This window comes from Barbus barbus (assembly GCF_936440315.1).
Source record: "Barbus barbus genome assembly, chromosome: 11".
NCBI lineage: Eukaryota > Metazoa > Chordata > Actinopteri > Cypriniformes > Cyprinidae > Barbus > Barbus barbus.
The window spans coordinates 6524385-6540000 of record NC_136739.1 but is presented as its reverse complement, the minus strand read 5'-3'; the positions used below and the strand labels follow the sequence as shown (position 1 = coordinate 6540000).

At 36.8% G+C, this 15616-nt stretch overlaps 1 protein-coding gene across 3 annotated transcripts in view; it reads right to left on the bottom strand.

Annotated features, from left to right (window-relative positions):
• LOC306877142 (unconventional myosin-Ib-like) overlaps positions 1-15616 on the bottom strand; it is an 87134-nt gene that overhangs the window by 22426 nt on the left and 49092 nt on the right. For all 3 annotated transcript variants that reach the window (XM_079428685.1, XM_079428686.1, XM_079428687.1), the window contains exons 7-13: positions 14214-14277; positions 10511-10609; positions 9672-9775; positions 6226-6373; positions 4859-4977; positions 3738-3824; positions 3260-3325 (exon numbers count right to left, since the gene is read on the bottom strand). In XM_079428685.1, the coding sequence (XP_079284811.1) occupies positions 3260-3325; positions 3738-3824; positions 4859-4977; positions 6226-6373; positions 9672-9775; positions 10511-10609; positions 14214-14277 (687 nt within the window). The remainder of the gene's footprint in view (positions 1-3259; positions 3326-3737; positions 3825-4858; positions 4978-6225; positions 6374-9671; positions 9776-10510; positions 10610-14213; positions 14278-15616) is intronic.

The following is a 15616-nucleotide window of genomic DNA, read 5'->3' as shown; positions in this document are numbered from 1 at the left end:
ACATGCAGTTGTTTAATGCCACCCATCTTTCATTCTTAACTGCTGTTTGATGGAACTCTGACAGATGAATGTATGTTTCCGGTGAAAATGGTTGGTGTCAGTTTGACACCCACAACCAAAACAGAATTGTTTAAAATAGTCTTGTGGGGGACCACCTTAAATAATTCTGAGCAAATCACTTGTAGAACACGTAAAATAGCCCTGAACAAAGTCTGCTCTTACAAAACAGATATTTATAGCTAAGATTAAATGAAGGCGTAACATGGTACAATATACATCAAGGCTGTATAATCTTATCTGCATCTCTTGATGGAGGTGAAGTCTTTAACCTCTTCACTCACAGTAAATGTTTTCAGGGTTACAAATGCAGGATTAGAAAAACTAACTATTTCCCTTTCTCATGCTAAACCCCAATCAGTGAACCAACTCCATTGTTGAATTAAAGCAAGAGTAATTCTAAATGTTATGCTCATTGGCTTATGATAAACAGTTACGATTGTACTATTTAGCCATGACACTGGGGTTCAGGAATTATTCAATCCTCTTCTTTTTTAATCTTTAGAGCAATCCTACTGCATGTTAGTCTCTGCAACTAAAGCCACTGCATTCATCAGTTCCAATGGGCCTGACTTGAGGAAAAGCCCCCCCCCAAAAAAAAAGCCCACTTCCAAAAGGCAGAATATGGCATGCTGAAAAGCACCAGCTCATTGTTTTACTTAGCACTGGCAGTTTTATTCTGGCAGCCTTTGCTGAGAGGCCACACTGGCATGTCAGCCTAGAGCTGCAGTGTTCTAGAAGTAATGAGAGGTAACCCTGTTCAAAGACTAACCTCATCATCTCTCATTTTCTGGAGCCCCAAAAGATAAAAAAAATCACTGCAGATCTCTGGCTGGTTTCAGTGAAGCTTAAAGAAATACTTCACCCAAAAGTAAAAATTGAATCATGCTAAATCACCCTTAAGCTCTGCAAAACACTATGAAAGAACCATACAAATAGTCTGTATTACTCATGCAATATATTCAAAATCTTCTGAAGCCATATGATATGGGTTTGGAACAACTTGAGGGTGATAAATAATGACAGAATTGCCCTTTCTGGCTGAACTGTTCCTTTTAAGGTCTTCCAAGTTTAGGATGAATGGAGCTAATGCTGTAACATCAAGCGTACAGGTCATACTAATACTACTAGGAAATACTTCAGGGTTTTGCTCTAGCAGTGGCTTATGCTGCGGAGATAAAATAGCAGAATTAAGACTAGGATTAAGTGCTAAAATTGCACCATGCACACTGCCTTGGGATTTCCTCTGCAGGTCTACTTACTCCATTCTGTAGTCATGGCCACAACAACATAAACAACATTCAGGAGAGAGTGATACAGTCAGACAGCAGAACACATGCAATGGACAAATGTAAACCAAAATGAAAGGTGAATTAGTAGGCCTGAGAAGTAGTTCTCTGCATTACACTTGTGGGATTTAGTATGACAACAATGATAAAGTCAGCAATATAAATAACTTTAATAAAATAATGCATGCAAGTGCAATTCTGTATTTACATTTACAGACTTTAAAGTTGTGCATTGGTATTAAGTGGCTGGAGGTGCAATGTAAGTGTGTCAGTCCAGAAGTCCAGAAATTGCATTTATTGTATGGGTGTGTTTAATCTGGAAACCTGCCGTTGCACGCACTGTGCGCGCATCTGATATAGATCAACAGGTGGTGATGACGCAGGGCTCTCAGTTCTCATGCATTCACCGTAAGGCACATGCATTTCAACCCGTTCACACGCTCTTACGCCACACCTTGCATTTCTCACGCTGAGAAAAAGGGATAACTTGTCCTGCTATAATTAATTGATGAATACGGAGCTCTCTGCCGAGTTCATAGCTGTCTCGGTCTCGAGTTATACAGAGTTAAATGACACCTATCAGCCAATCAGAAATTAGAATGTTGTTTTTGCGTAAATTACGTGATCCTGCTGTAAGCACGTTCGTTACTAAGCAACATGGATGCATGTGCACACAGAGGGTAAAGCCGCAGTCACACTAGACTTTGATGCAGTCAAAAACTCTCCAGCTGCTTTGCAACTAGAACCTTTAACTTAGCTTTGGCTACCAGAAACTAAGGAAAGATGTTATAACAATGGGTAAATCTGATAAAAGACAGACAAATTCATCCGAATAAAATAAATAGTTTTATATATTTATTTTTAAAAAATATCAAAAATAAAACGAAATTGTTTCTGCCAAACGAGCCAACTGAACATCAGTGTTCAATGTGCATACTGTACACATACAGTAAGATTGCAGAACTTGCCCTTAGCATGTCAAGCTGTGTGTGTGAGAGAGAGAGAGAGAGAGAGAGAGAGAGAGAGAGAGAGAGAGAGAGAGAGAGAGAGAGAGAGAGAGAGAGAGAGAGAGAGAGAGAGAGAGAGAGAGAGAGAGAGAGAGAGAGAGAGAGAGAGACACATTTCAGCTTATTATTATTATTTATTTTTTTGTCTGTTGTAAGCGTTTGTTGCACATTTTTGATGCCTGGATGACAAGGGTAGGGGGCTCCCACTGTAAGCACTATGCGCTTCCTCACTCAAATGCAGATGCAGAGAGAGTGTTCTCTAAACTAGGAACAGTTTGGCTCTGGACAGAAAGCTTTCATCTATCATGACGGAGATAATGTCTGGCCTTGAGCCACAGTGCTTTCAGTGGGAGCCCCCTACCCCCGTCATCAAGACATCAAAATGTGCAACAAACACTTACAACAGAAAAAAAACAAACAACAAAAAAAACATTCATAAGCTTAATTGTGCTCTCTCTCTCTCACACACACACACAAACACATACAGCTTGACATACATCCACAGGGCAAGTTCTGTAATGTACTGCATGTGTACAGTACGTACATTGAGCACTGCTCTTCAGTTGGCTCGTTTGTGGCCAAATTTCTTTTTATTTTTTGATACATTTGTATTTTTGAAATACATCAATCTATTTATTTTATTTGGACAAATTTGTCTTTTTTTTTTTAATCAGATTTACCAGTTGTTATCATTTCTTTTTGTTCAGGTCAATTATGAACAATAGGTCAAATTTAACTGCTAGTGAAAACTTAAGAGAATTGGGTACTGCAAATATTTGAATGGCTCCTCCTCTTTGAGTGGCCCCTCCCCTAATCTCACTCCAAACTTTTGCTATAACTTGAGAGAGCCCTGTGACGTGAATTTTATGAGAAATAATTTTCAAAAATCCAGACCAAATCACTCACCTCAAAGATTTCAAAACCATAAATATCCAGGACTCCCATTACTTTCTTGCTTGTTTTGGTTTGAGCCTGATCACAAAAGAAGAAAGTGAGTTACAAGGCGGAAACCAACTCGCTGTAAATATGTGAAATGGTGCTAGCATGGTTATAAGCATGTCTTGAGTAGTTTCACAGAGTATGATTCAAGCTTTATTTACTGTTTGGCAAATTTTTACAGGCAAAATCCAGGCATAATCCAAATTCATGCAATCTGGAATTTCGTGTCAGGGTGAAAGATTTCACCACACATCTCTCACATCACAAATTTGATGCGTTGACCAACAGAAAGGTGCTTGGTTTGAAAATGACTTATGTGTGAGTTGTACTTCTTACTTTGCTACACTATTGACAATAGTCCTCATTAAGGTGCAGAAATTGTATTACTGTTACTGTGATTTTTCAGCAAACAACAAAGATTCAGTGAAAATCCAGAGAGACATACCTTGATGCTTTCATTGATTCGGTTCACCAGCCAGCTGAACAGTCGGCTGTAGAGGTTTTTGGCAAGAGCATCACGAGCGTAATAGGCCTGAAATGGAAGAAATCTCAAATTACAATCAGTGTCCAGAACATCTGAATTAACCATCTATGCAAGCAAAAATATATTGATTAATCTCTAGTTCCAACTTCCTCCATGTCTCTGGCTGTAACAAAATTATCCCACATGTAAAGACACAATTGTCTTTCAAACTCATCATGTGGCCTGGATCCAATGCTCTGAGGCCTGTTGTCTATCAAGAGTTAGTGGTTAAACTCTTAATAACATGATTCGCTAAGGACACGTCACAATTTGCTAATTGGACCCTTCACTCAGATGTTAGTATTGCAGTAATCAAGCCTTCGGGTTCACATGCATTCCAGCAGCCTTTAGTGAGGTTTGGCCTGTAATATCTATATTCTTCTAATTATTATGTTATTGCATAAAGTAAGGTGAAAGTTATTCATTCATTCATTCATTCATTCATCATTTCACCCAAAAATAAATAAATAAATAAATCCCAAAACATAAATTTCTACAATGTATCGAGCTTGAAATCTGACAGAACTTTTAATTTATTATTACTATTAATAATAATAATAAAAGTGTTCCAGTGCAAACTACACATGACTTAATTCAGTCGTGAGGATTTTTTTTTGTCCACCCACAAGGCTTTATAATGTCATTCGATTTTTGACAAGACAAACTTTTCTTTCCTAGTTGTTTATGTTGTATCTGGACAGATGTTTGTTAACTCTGGGGACCTTGGTTTTCTGGAATGTCTCTCATTCATCTCCACTGAACATAAAAAAATAAAGGAACATCTTCACAGTGACGTTTTTGATACACAGTCACATTTGGGATAATGATAGTTATTACGGACCGGGACATAAAGTGATAAGTGATTGCACTTCTTGTTAGTTTAAAAAGAATAAGAAGAACTACTGATATTGCATGAATTGTCCTATCAGAAAACATCATTCTATTTTAATCTTTAAACAAAAATATTTAGAGAAATTGAGAATTAAATTTTTTCCCATTTCAAAAGAGTTTGTCCTGCAAACAAGGAGGGTGTGTGTGCTGACCTGAGCCACGTTGAGTGTGGTGGACACCTTCTCCATCTTGGCCTCCACAGTACGGAAGCTGAATGCTCTCTCCAGCACAGACTGCTCAATGCCCAGCAGCTCACACATCTCTTTCAGGTCTGGGACAGGCAGATCAGATTAAATAATTATTTATGGATAGACTAGACAGTGTGTTATGTAATTTAAACAAATTTGCCAATTGCCACAGATAAACATAAAACCTCCGACTCTTAAGTTGAGAAAAAAAAAACCTCTATAAACATCTTTAGTGTCTTTAGTGTCCGACAATAATTGTGATCAAAGGCCTGTCGCTCAGAATCTAGAGGTAAAGGTTAAGACTGATACATATTAAGCCCCTTTCAATGAGTTTAAGCTGGAGAGTATTTTAAAAGTGCTTCTTCTCTAGGGGTTTTGAGAGGATCTGGATATCAGGTATACAACCCCATCATCCCACAGCAGCTCAGTCTGTTTCATTTCAGCCCATAGCTATCAGGTCAAAAGGGCAGAGGAAAGCACATTTTTGCTAATGGGTTTAAGCACAGCAGACAAACCAGACGCTGTAGTACATATAAATGGAGGTGTTGACATGGATTGTGATGTTTAGTCTGTGCCGGCCACTGCCCTGGCTATAGGAAACTACTAGAACAAGCAGTGATGAGCAACGCTCATTTGCATCACACATATTTGGGTAGAAGACAAATAACTTTTCTTTTTTATTATTTATTTAGCATGAACAATTTAGGTTAATGTTTTGGTTTCCCATGAAAATTATTTTGGTTACCTGTTTCAGGCCTGTAAATGTTTTTGCATTATTTTGAATGCCTTCATTTATTCATTAAACTGTGGTAAACTTATAGAAAAATTTGAAAATAGTTAAAATTATTTTAGATTATTTCTAGCACATAACAGAACACAATTATCACTGCTTAAAATATTATATCCTTTACTTGTTAGTCAAGAAGGCATTCATCTGGCTCTACAAATACATACAAATATTTGATCATTATCTTATGCATTCATGGTATAGGATGCAAGGGTTATCTGCCCTAGTGCAGTCTTGATTGGCTGTGTACAACCAACTCCAAGCTAATACTGTAAATGACTCTTGACACATCAATAGATGGCAGTAGTGACCAACCTGGTGAGCAGTTGAGGGCACGGTTATATACTTTACAAGACCACAGTACCTGCTATTTCACAATTAATAGGTTTTCAGCGCTTCCAAATGTTTATGTCATTGTATCATTAATACTGATTGTGATGTCTGATCATTCACACTTGAACGTTTCTTGGGAAGTGTACTTTCCTTCCCAAACTAAAAGTAAGGTTTGTATCAGCAATGCTTTTTGGAAGAGCCTAGCACTCACCGTTCTTGTCCTTGATTCGACTCTCATCGAAGCCGTTGCAACGAGACTCTGGTTTGAACTCGATGTTTCCCAGTTTGAGAACAGCAGCCACCAGCTCCAGTATTGACTGAACCTCATCCTCCATGAAGCCCACAATTTGCATGGCATTCTGGGAAAACAGCAGAGAAAATACATTTAGTCAATAGTGGTCTGCTGATGGACATTTAACATGGCAGTACATATGGTGGCGTCTGTAAAGTGATCGACTGGCACATAACCACACCACTAATGGACAGCCTGAGGGTCTTGAACAGAAATTTCCATCACACCACAGTCTGTCAAAGAGAAAAGATTAAGGATTGCAGCTGGTATTTTTTTGTGGATGTTGTCTCATGATCTCAATTCAACCATACATATGGGAAATGTTCTTAACTCAAAACACATATTTTATTTCTTTATTGATATATTTTGATGTTGGAGTAAAATATGACCCGAGATTCACCTTAAAGGGATAGTTGACCCAAAAAATGAAAAATGTGTCATCTGCCAACCCGTATGAATTTCTTTGTTCTGTTGAACACAAAGATATTTTGAAGAATGTTGGTAACCAAACAGTTGCTGGAATCCATTGAGTTCCACAGTAGTTTTTTCCATACTATTAGTCAAGTCAATGGCTACCAGCGACTGCTTAGTTATCAACCTTGTTTTCAAAATAACTTATTTTGTGTTCAACAGCTGTACAAGTTTGGAACAGCTTTAGGGTGAGCAAATGATGACAGAATTTTCAATTTTGTGTAAACTACTTCTTTAATATTGTTACTTTATGGGTGTACAGGGAAATAAGTAACAGATGCTTAATTTTTACAGTAGATTTAGCCAATAGAATCATCAGCAGCTTTGATGATGTATCATGTTCCTTGTGCTTCCACAATAGCTTGTGTTAATATTTGTTCTTGTGAAGCCATAAATTACGTTCAAAATGTCATGAAATCGCTGATAATAAACGTGCAAGCAGTTCACTGGGAAAGTCAATGGTCTAAAGGCCGGAGATAACAGCGAATGAGCTGTAAAGGGCTGTAATGTGACAGCTAAATGTGAATGACAAATCAATAACTTTCTTTATCTTTGAATAAATGGTAACACAATATAATCCTTCCAGAGTGTAAACACTCTTCAATATTTTTTTTCATGTTAACAAGACAAACATGTTGTGTCTCTAAGAATGAACGTTTTGCTGAGTTTTGTATATTATTTACAGCCTAGCATAAATAGCAACCATCCTCCCTCGTGGAAGTGTTTACTGTCTCCTACACACAGTGCCTTATTCATACTTAACCTTATAAACTACAAATGTCTACACAGCAAAAAAGGCATGTTTCTAATTAATTAGATTTGACTCCCCAGGCAAGGGGTTAATAGACAGAGCCAGAGGCTCAGCACATGCTGAGTTAGGGTGTTCTAATGTCAGCATGGAGCTTGGCTTAGGCCTATTGTTCATCAGAACTGCACTGTATTGTCTGATTTGGTGCTGAATTCTGATCGGTTTAATGTGGGCTGCATTGTTTGCTTGGACACAGACATTCTGCACTCATTTCCAGAAGACAAGCAAAGAACAGGGCTCCAAAATAAGGATGGCCCAAAGGCCCGGGCCCAACAAGAAAGGTTCGGGCTAGTTGATGGAAAAGTCACTTGTCTTAACGGGCCAGAGAATAAACAAAGGCAGCAACACTGTCAAAAATGTAATATGCAAGCAACATTATTCAGTTCACTTCAATTCAATTCAATTTCACTTTATTGTTGGAAATTCTTCCAAAAATTGTCTCGCATCCCATAGCGTTTACTGTCTAACATTAATTCACAGCAATACACATTACACAATACAATACACACACAAAAGTACACATTGATACCCATCCATCTGCAGTGCAAATGCTTAAGTACCTTCCATTCCTAAGAATCTTGCTGCCTACTTTACTTAGACCCCTTATTCTGATTAATTAATTTTACTGACTATAAAAGATTTCCGTAATCTGTCCATTCTCGCAAATGGTACTCCTATTCGATCGCAAAAGTTGATATTCCTCATACAGATTATGGAAAGAATCAGACATAATTTTACCTGTCAGGGACAAAATGTTCATGAAAACTTGGCTCAAGTATTTGACCCACAATCTTAGAACAGTTAGCTATCAATCTTGCCAGTCGAGCTTTGAGTCGAACAGAGAGACCATGCATCAAAAGTGAGAGTAAATACATTTGTAATGCTATAAAAGCACAATTATTGCAGCCCAACTATTTTCACATTGACAATAATAATAAATGTGTTTGAGCTCAACTCAGCATATTAGTATGATTTCTGTAGGATTGTGACTCTGAAGACTGGAGTAATGACGCTGAAAATTCAACTTTGCATCACAGGAATAAATTACATTTTAAAATATATTAAAATAACAAACAAAAAATATTGTAAATTGTAATAATTGTTTACAATATTACTGTTTTACTGTATGTTTGATCAAATAAATGCAGCTTTGGTTGAGCATAAGAGACTTAATTTAAAAATATTTAAGAATCTTACCAACCCTTAATGACTTTTTTACGTTTTACTGTTACATAGCTATTTGCTTTTCTTTTTTTTTTTTCTTTTTTTGTGATTATCATCATTTAATTTTGAGTATTTTGTCAATACATTCCAGATGTTTCTAAATGGCAGTCACCTTGTTTATTTTACAACAGTGACCAACTAACAACTACCCTTCACTTTATCCCTTACATAATTTATTTACAGCTATTATTGCAAATTATAAACCCTTATGAAAGCTAACTACCAGTAGTAGTATGTGTATATATATATATATATATATATATATATATATATATATATATATATACACACACACATTTTACTTCTGACTTACTCAAAAATGTTTTACTATATATTTTATTTGATATATATATGTTTGTTTGTTTGTTTCTTGTCTCCAGGCCAGTAAGGCAAGAGTCCAAAGGAAGCAAAACTACTGGCTCAACCAGGCCTGCAGAAATCAATCCTTATGGTTAAACCCTGCAACGACAGTCCATCCTCCGCATAACCCGTTTTCACACTAACAATAAGTGTGCATGAGAAAAACAGAAGCACTGATTCTATTTACACAAGTCAGCTGTGAGCAGGTGGAATTCCCCCTTAAATGAACTTCCCCGTCTTCAAGCAGAGGCTTGAATGAAGCTCAAATTACACAATGACACAAGGCAAATTGTTTTGTTCATATCAAACTCCACCTCAGTGAGGTAAAGGGTGATCTTATCCAGTTAAGCCAGGGAGATAAGGTACTTTGCTAACTTCTCATCATACAGGGTGCCACGGATCTGAGCTAATCCCAAGACAGTCTGAACCAATGACATACGCTATAATGTGTCAGGAACCAGCTACTGTATGAAGTGTACGGTAGGACTGAAAGAAAACTTACTCTGACTGTTCTGAAACTGGCAGCATCGTCCAGTCCATTGACTGTTGCTGAATCCAGGCTAAGGTAGTTGTATTTGCTGAAGTCTCGGTCCAGCTTCAGTTTTTCTGAAAGAAAAACACAATTAGAGCATTCACAAGGCCATTCACTTGACAACCATATTTGATGCAAGTTCTCAGATTTGTTTTTCTATGAGTGGTCACTCTTTGTACTTTCCCTTTATACTTTTATGGCAGAATACCACATAGATGAAACAATCTGATAGCAACTGGGTCTTGTGGAATGGCCGATACATCGAAACTAAGGACAGTATAAAGCAGAGGTGTCCCATCCTGCTCCTGGTGGGCCAACATCCTGCAGCGTTTAGCTACATCACACTCGCCTGGAAGTTTCTATTGAGTTTGAAGACCTTGATTAGCTGGTTTAGGTGTGTTTAATTAGGGTTGGAACTAAACTTTGCAGGACGTTGGCCCTCCAGGAGCAGGATGGGACACCTCTGCTTTATACTGTCCTTAGTTTCATTGTATCGGACATTCTATAAGACCCAGTTGCTATCAGATTATATTACATCTATGTGGTATTCTGTTCAGCTCACCCCTTTGATTTTTGAAATCAATGCCTTTTATTGTGTTCCCTTTCATTCAAAATGTTAAACAATTAATGTGGTCCAACAGTATGCAAATAAACCACGAATGAACTATAAATTCTATTCCCAGAGTCAACTCAGGTATGTTACAGTGCAATCCAGTCATTTTTTCCACACTGTGTTCTGAAAGTCATTGAATGGATTGTGTATTGGGAATGCAAATGTAATCATAAAAACTCTGCAAGGGGTCTCTTACTGAGCGTGTCATCTGATGCTCCAGAAAGCAGCTGGTAGAAGATGTGGAAATTCCTCTCGCCCCTGGGCTGCTTTACCACTCTTGATTTCTCCAAGAGATCTGCGAAAGGGAAATATCAAAGCACAAAACACTTCATGAGTATTATACACCGCTGACTCAGCTTAAACAGGGAGCAACAGAAGGGTTTCTGAGGTAAAACATTCCACTCATTTTATCCACAGAGAGAAAGTTAAGATAATGTTTAAACCTAAAAGACAGACCTAACATGAGCTACAAGGCTGTCATGCACGTGATTTGTTTTCAACTTCATAAATATATAAATGTTAATTGTGGAATTCCCAGTGAAGAGCTACACACAGATGAAACTGGCTATAGACAATTCTCTCCTACTCCTACTCTGAACAGCCATTTAAAAAAACAAAAGGTGTTTTCCGGTTTATATCATAATTAATATTTAGGTATCCATGGTGAATACATTGATCATTGTATTCAGATTGAGACAGGAAGTCTCACAGGAGATATTCATCTATGGGGAGTCGTCAATATGTCACACCACCCCCGCACCATCCAGATGTGTGCCCATTAGAAACAGCAGCATCAGCCTAAAGCCTTGATTACCTTATCATCAACAAAATTTATTAGCTTGATATGAGAAGACATGAAGCACTGTTTATATGAGCAACTAAAAAAATTATGCAGCAGTATTATCAATGAATTACTGATAATTCTGATAACGCTTGACAAAGCACCAATAAAACCTTTTTTGATAGTTCAAACTCACTGACAGTTGCACTAAGACAAGCATGGAGACAAGCATAAGACAAGCATTTTGCTGATAATATAAAATTAAGCATACATTGTATGTGTGTCTAATATATATAATAATATATCAAAATATAATCTAACATCACTGTTTTGAAAAACTTGTTTGAATCCTATTTGATTCGCAAATTTGCTAAAAACCTGTTGTACATAATCTGCTATGTATTTTATCATCGTATTGAGAGTTTATAGTTTTTTATTCATTTATTTAATTTTTTTTATAAATAAAAAAGGCCTCTTAGTAGAATTGAAAAACGTCCCCCTATTCAGGTCGTGGTTCACGTGTCTTTTTGCTGTGAGTGATTTTTTTTTTTAAACATAATATATATTTTTATATTGTTATTAATATAAACATTTACTGAGCATTTGCTAGACATTTTTGCAAGTAGTGATTTACATTACAAGCTATCAGACTTTAACTTTTTGGGTATATAAATATCAAAAACTACACCAAACTGCATATTTTTGCTCAGTTTTGGGCCTCTGGATAAACTGAGATTTTTTTCTCCTCAAGTATGCATTACATATTCTCACTTTATCATGCAATCTGAGGCATAGACTTATTTCATAGGTCAAGCTTTTACAGGGTTAACTTGGTTTCTTAAAAACAGTAAGATGCACTGTAACAGCTAAACACATCTGTCTACCACATGACACATTTATCCTGCTTCATCTGCCATCTTGAATGTCTTTTTTCCCTCTCATTTTAGTGCAATGTATTCTGGGATTGCCTTTTTTCTGCACAGGATTTTCTAACAGAATAAGGCTAAACTGAAATATCTCAGCATAAAGTTTCTACTTATTAGCAATAACCTTCAAGTTGGGAGCATGCCTATGATGCTGCTCAGTAGGTTTTAAGAATAGAGTTCTGGGGCATGAAGTTTGTTCAAATCATCTAAAACAGTTTCTAGTGGGGGAAAATGATGTATCAGATGACTAAGATTGTTTCTTACTTTAGAGGAAAGCCCTCAGGCTTCAAAGCAGTCTGTAGCATCCTGTTATAGCCTGTCTACGGACATGCAGCTTAGTTGTTTTGAAGCATTCACAATAGATTCTATTGTGCAGACTACATGAAGCTGCAACAGTTTAAACTAAACTGATTTTAGACAGCCAACTGCACCAGCTGTGCATAAGTTAAACTTAGCCTAGTTTTGATATAAAGGGGAAGTTACAACTTATGCACTACTAAATAGTTTTGTGTTACACCATTAAACTTGAAATGCAACTCTACTTATTGACAATCTTTACAGAAATTCCAGGACCAGGAGTAACGGGTAACTCTTTGCTCCCACTTCCTGTGTCTTTCACTGTATATGTTTGTGGAGTCAAAATAAGAGATAACTGGAAACAGTTGAAGGTATTGCTGTCCTCAAGGAAAGTTACGTGTTCATATACCCGAGCAGAGGCATTTCTGAGCTGAAGGGGTAACTGTCGAGTGAAGTAATTTTGTGCTGATCCAAATATAAGCACAACAGAAATATCATTATGTTGTCAATTAGCTCTAGTGACTCCCCTGCATGTGATGGAGTGCCGTACATAAATCACATCAGCATCATTAGGAGTGGGAGACTGATCGATTCTCTCACGTGGATAATGTCACACTAACTGATCGACAATTTACTCAAACTGCTGTACTATATAGGTTACAAACTCTCCTCAAATCAATGAGCAAATGGACAAACTGTGTTAACTGCTAGAGGAAGTTGCTGTGGGATTAATTATCTCTCCATGCCAAGATTTGGCATGACTGAATTGCTAATTATAATTACTTGAAGTGGTAGCAGTTTAGTTTCCATTTAAAGATTTTAAGGTCACTTGTCAGTGGCATAATCACATTTTTGACTAGATAAATGTTTCTACAGTTTAGAAACTGCCTGCTATTTGAACAATTATTTAATAGGTTAGCTGACATGTAAAAAAATGCACTCTTAAATGTTGTCAACACTGTCAATATCATTATTCAGTGTTTAAATTTATAGTAATATATTAGAGATTGTGCATATTTTAAGTCACCATTCCACATCGTTTCAACTACCCATTAATTCAACTATACATGAACTAAATGCATGAGGAAACATTTAGCTAAATGGACCACTGGCTTCAACAGTCAAGAGTATGTGTGCCAACTAGACAGCTGATCTGGCTTTGAATTTACAGAGAGACAGGCTCAGGGGCATATTACAGGAACCATTGCTATGGTGCTACAAAATAAGGACATGCTCTGGATGGTTTGTGTGTGTATAAATGTAGCACAGTTTCCCAAAACCCTCTCTGAGAGCACACAGCTGGGAGCAAGAGAAAGTACACAGCCATTTGTATAAAATTCGTAGAGGAAAAAAGAAAAAGAAAAAAAGTTGCCCAAAATGAAGCTTCTATCATCATTCATTCTCCCTTGCATGTCATCTTTGCACTCAAATGCCTTTTTTGTTTCTCAGAAAACACAAAAAGAGAATTTCTAAGTAATGTTCATGCAGTTCTTATCCATAAATAGTACCCGTGATCCATTTTTTTCCCTTTACTGTCACTCTTGATCAATTTACTGTATCCTTGAAGAATAATAGTATTCAAAAATAAATCATAAAAATCTTACTGACTTCAAACTTTTTGAACAGTATAGTGTATGAAACAAGTCATTTTGACTACTTTTGGCTACTAATAATGGCTGTTTTGTACATTTGGGAAGTTGACAGTCACATCACAATGTTATTGTATGGAACAAAAGCTGCATGAACATTTTTCAGACTTTTGTATTTTAGACATGAGCTTGGAACAACATGAGGGTGAATAAATAATGACAGATATGGGGTGAACTATTACTTTATTTCTACTTGGGCACTATTACAGGGATACTCCTTGGTTTCCACCTTGTAGTTATACTCACAATTACTGATGACTCCACCAATGGGGTCTCCTTTGAAGTCAAACTCGATATCCATGTACTTCCCCTGTAGAAAGAGAAGAAATTGTTAGTACATTCCATAAAAAGTGCATGGTGGGTTAGTTGATGACATGGCTCTTTATTGTTGTTTAACATGGCCTTCCTGTGCAGTCAAAATAAGATATGGCTAAGAAGCTAAGGTCTAAGAGGCAATGGTGACATTGCATCAAGGCCTTTGGTACTAATGGCAGGCTTGCTGTGGAGAACCACGTGGCTCTTTTGTGGTTCTTGATGGTAGGAAAAGACGCTTGACATTGAGGGCAGCGATCACTGCAAATAGGGCTGAAATTTGAGCCTTCCGTGAGGCAAATGGGAGAAAAAAAAAAATCCCTCAATTCTCCAAGTACAGGCCTGTTCATAACCATAACATTAATGCCAATCATACATAGATTTGCAATGGAGTAATGGACTACTGTGGGAGAAGAGGGTTTTTTTTTCTTTCTGTCCCCACACACTATTTGGGAAAGGAACAGTAAGCCCAGTGTCTCTGGAGCCAGTTAATTTTTTTCCCTCTTTATTTATATCCAACAGCTCTTCAAAAAGGAAACTGCCTCAGAGGCTGCTGAATAAACTCCTAGAACTCTAAAATCCTCAGCCAACACAGGAAGTAACAGCTGAAAATTACTTTACTAAAAGTTGTAACAGTATAGCAGTTGAAAACTATATGATAAAATGGTGCTTGAGATACAAAACATTATTCCAAAATTCCAAATCTCTAGGTGTTAACATGCCATCAGCTTAGAAACCAGAGATGGTTCCATTCCAAAACCTGTCGAGCTGGCTTGCTGCCTTCAGCCTTCGAAGGCTGCATCCTAACCAAGGTGCTGACTTGTAAAATGTTCTGCACAGTCCATTGCGGTTTACACCACACAAATCGAAAGTATTCACAATTGATTTCAATAGAGCTTGTTATTAGCATGCAGCTATGCTAATAATGCGATTCTTTAATTAACATAAATAAATGACACCCTTGTGAAAAATTAATAAACTTAGTTGACACTCAATGTGTACTTATAGTTTACTTCATATCTTAAGTGTATTAAAAAAAAATAAAAAAGTACTTGCAGTTAATATAACATTAATGAAATAAGGGTCATTTAATTATACTTTTTATTTTAAGGTATCCTTGTTACATGTACTTACTATTATAATAATAATAAATTATGCATAACTACAATGCAAGTAACCCTAACCATATAGTAAGTACATGTAGTAAATTAATATTACTTAGTACTTAAATGTAATTACATTGCAACAAGGACACCTTAAAATAAACAAGAACACTTTTATTTTATTAATATACTTAAGTACTGTAGGTATACACTTTGTAATTAATTGTGAAATTA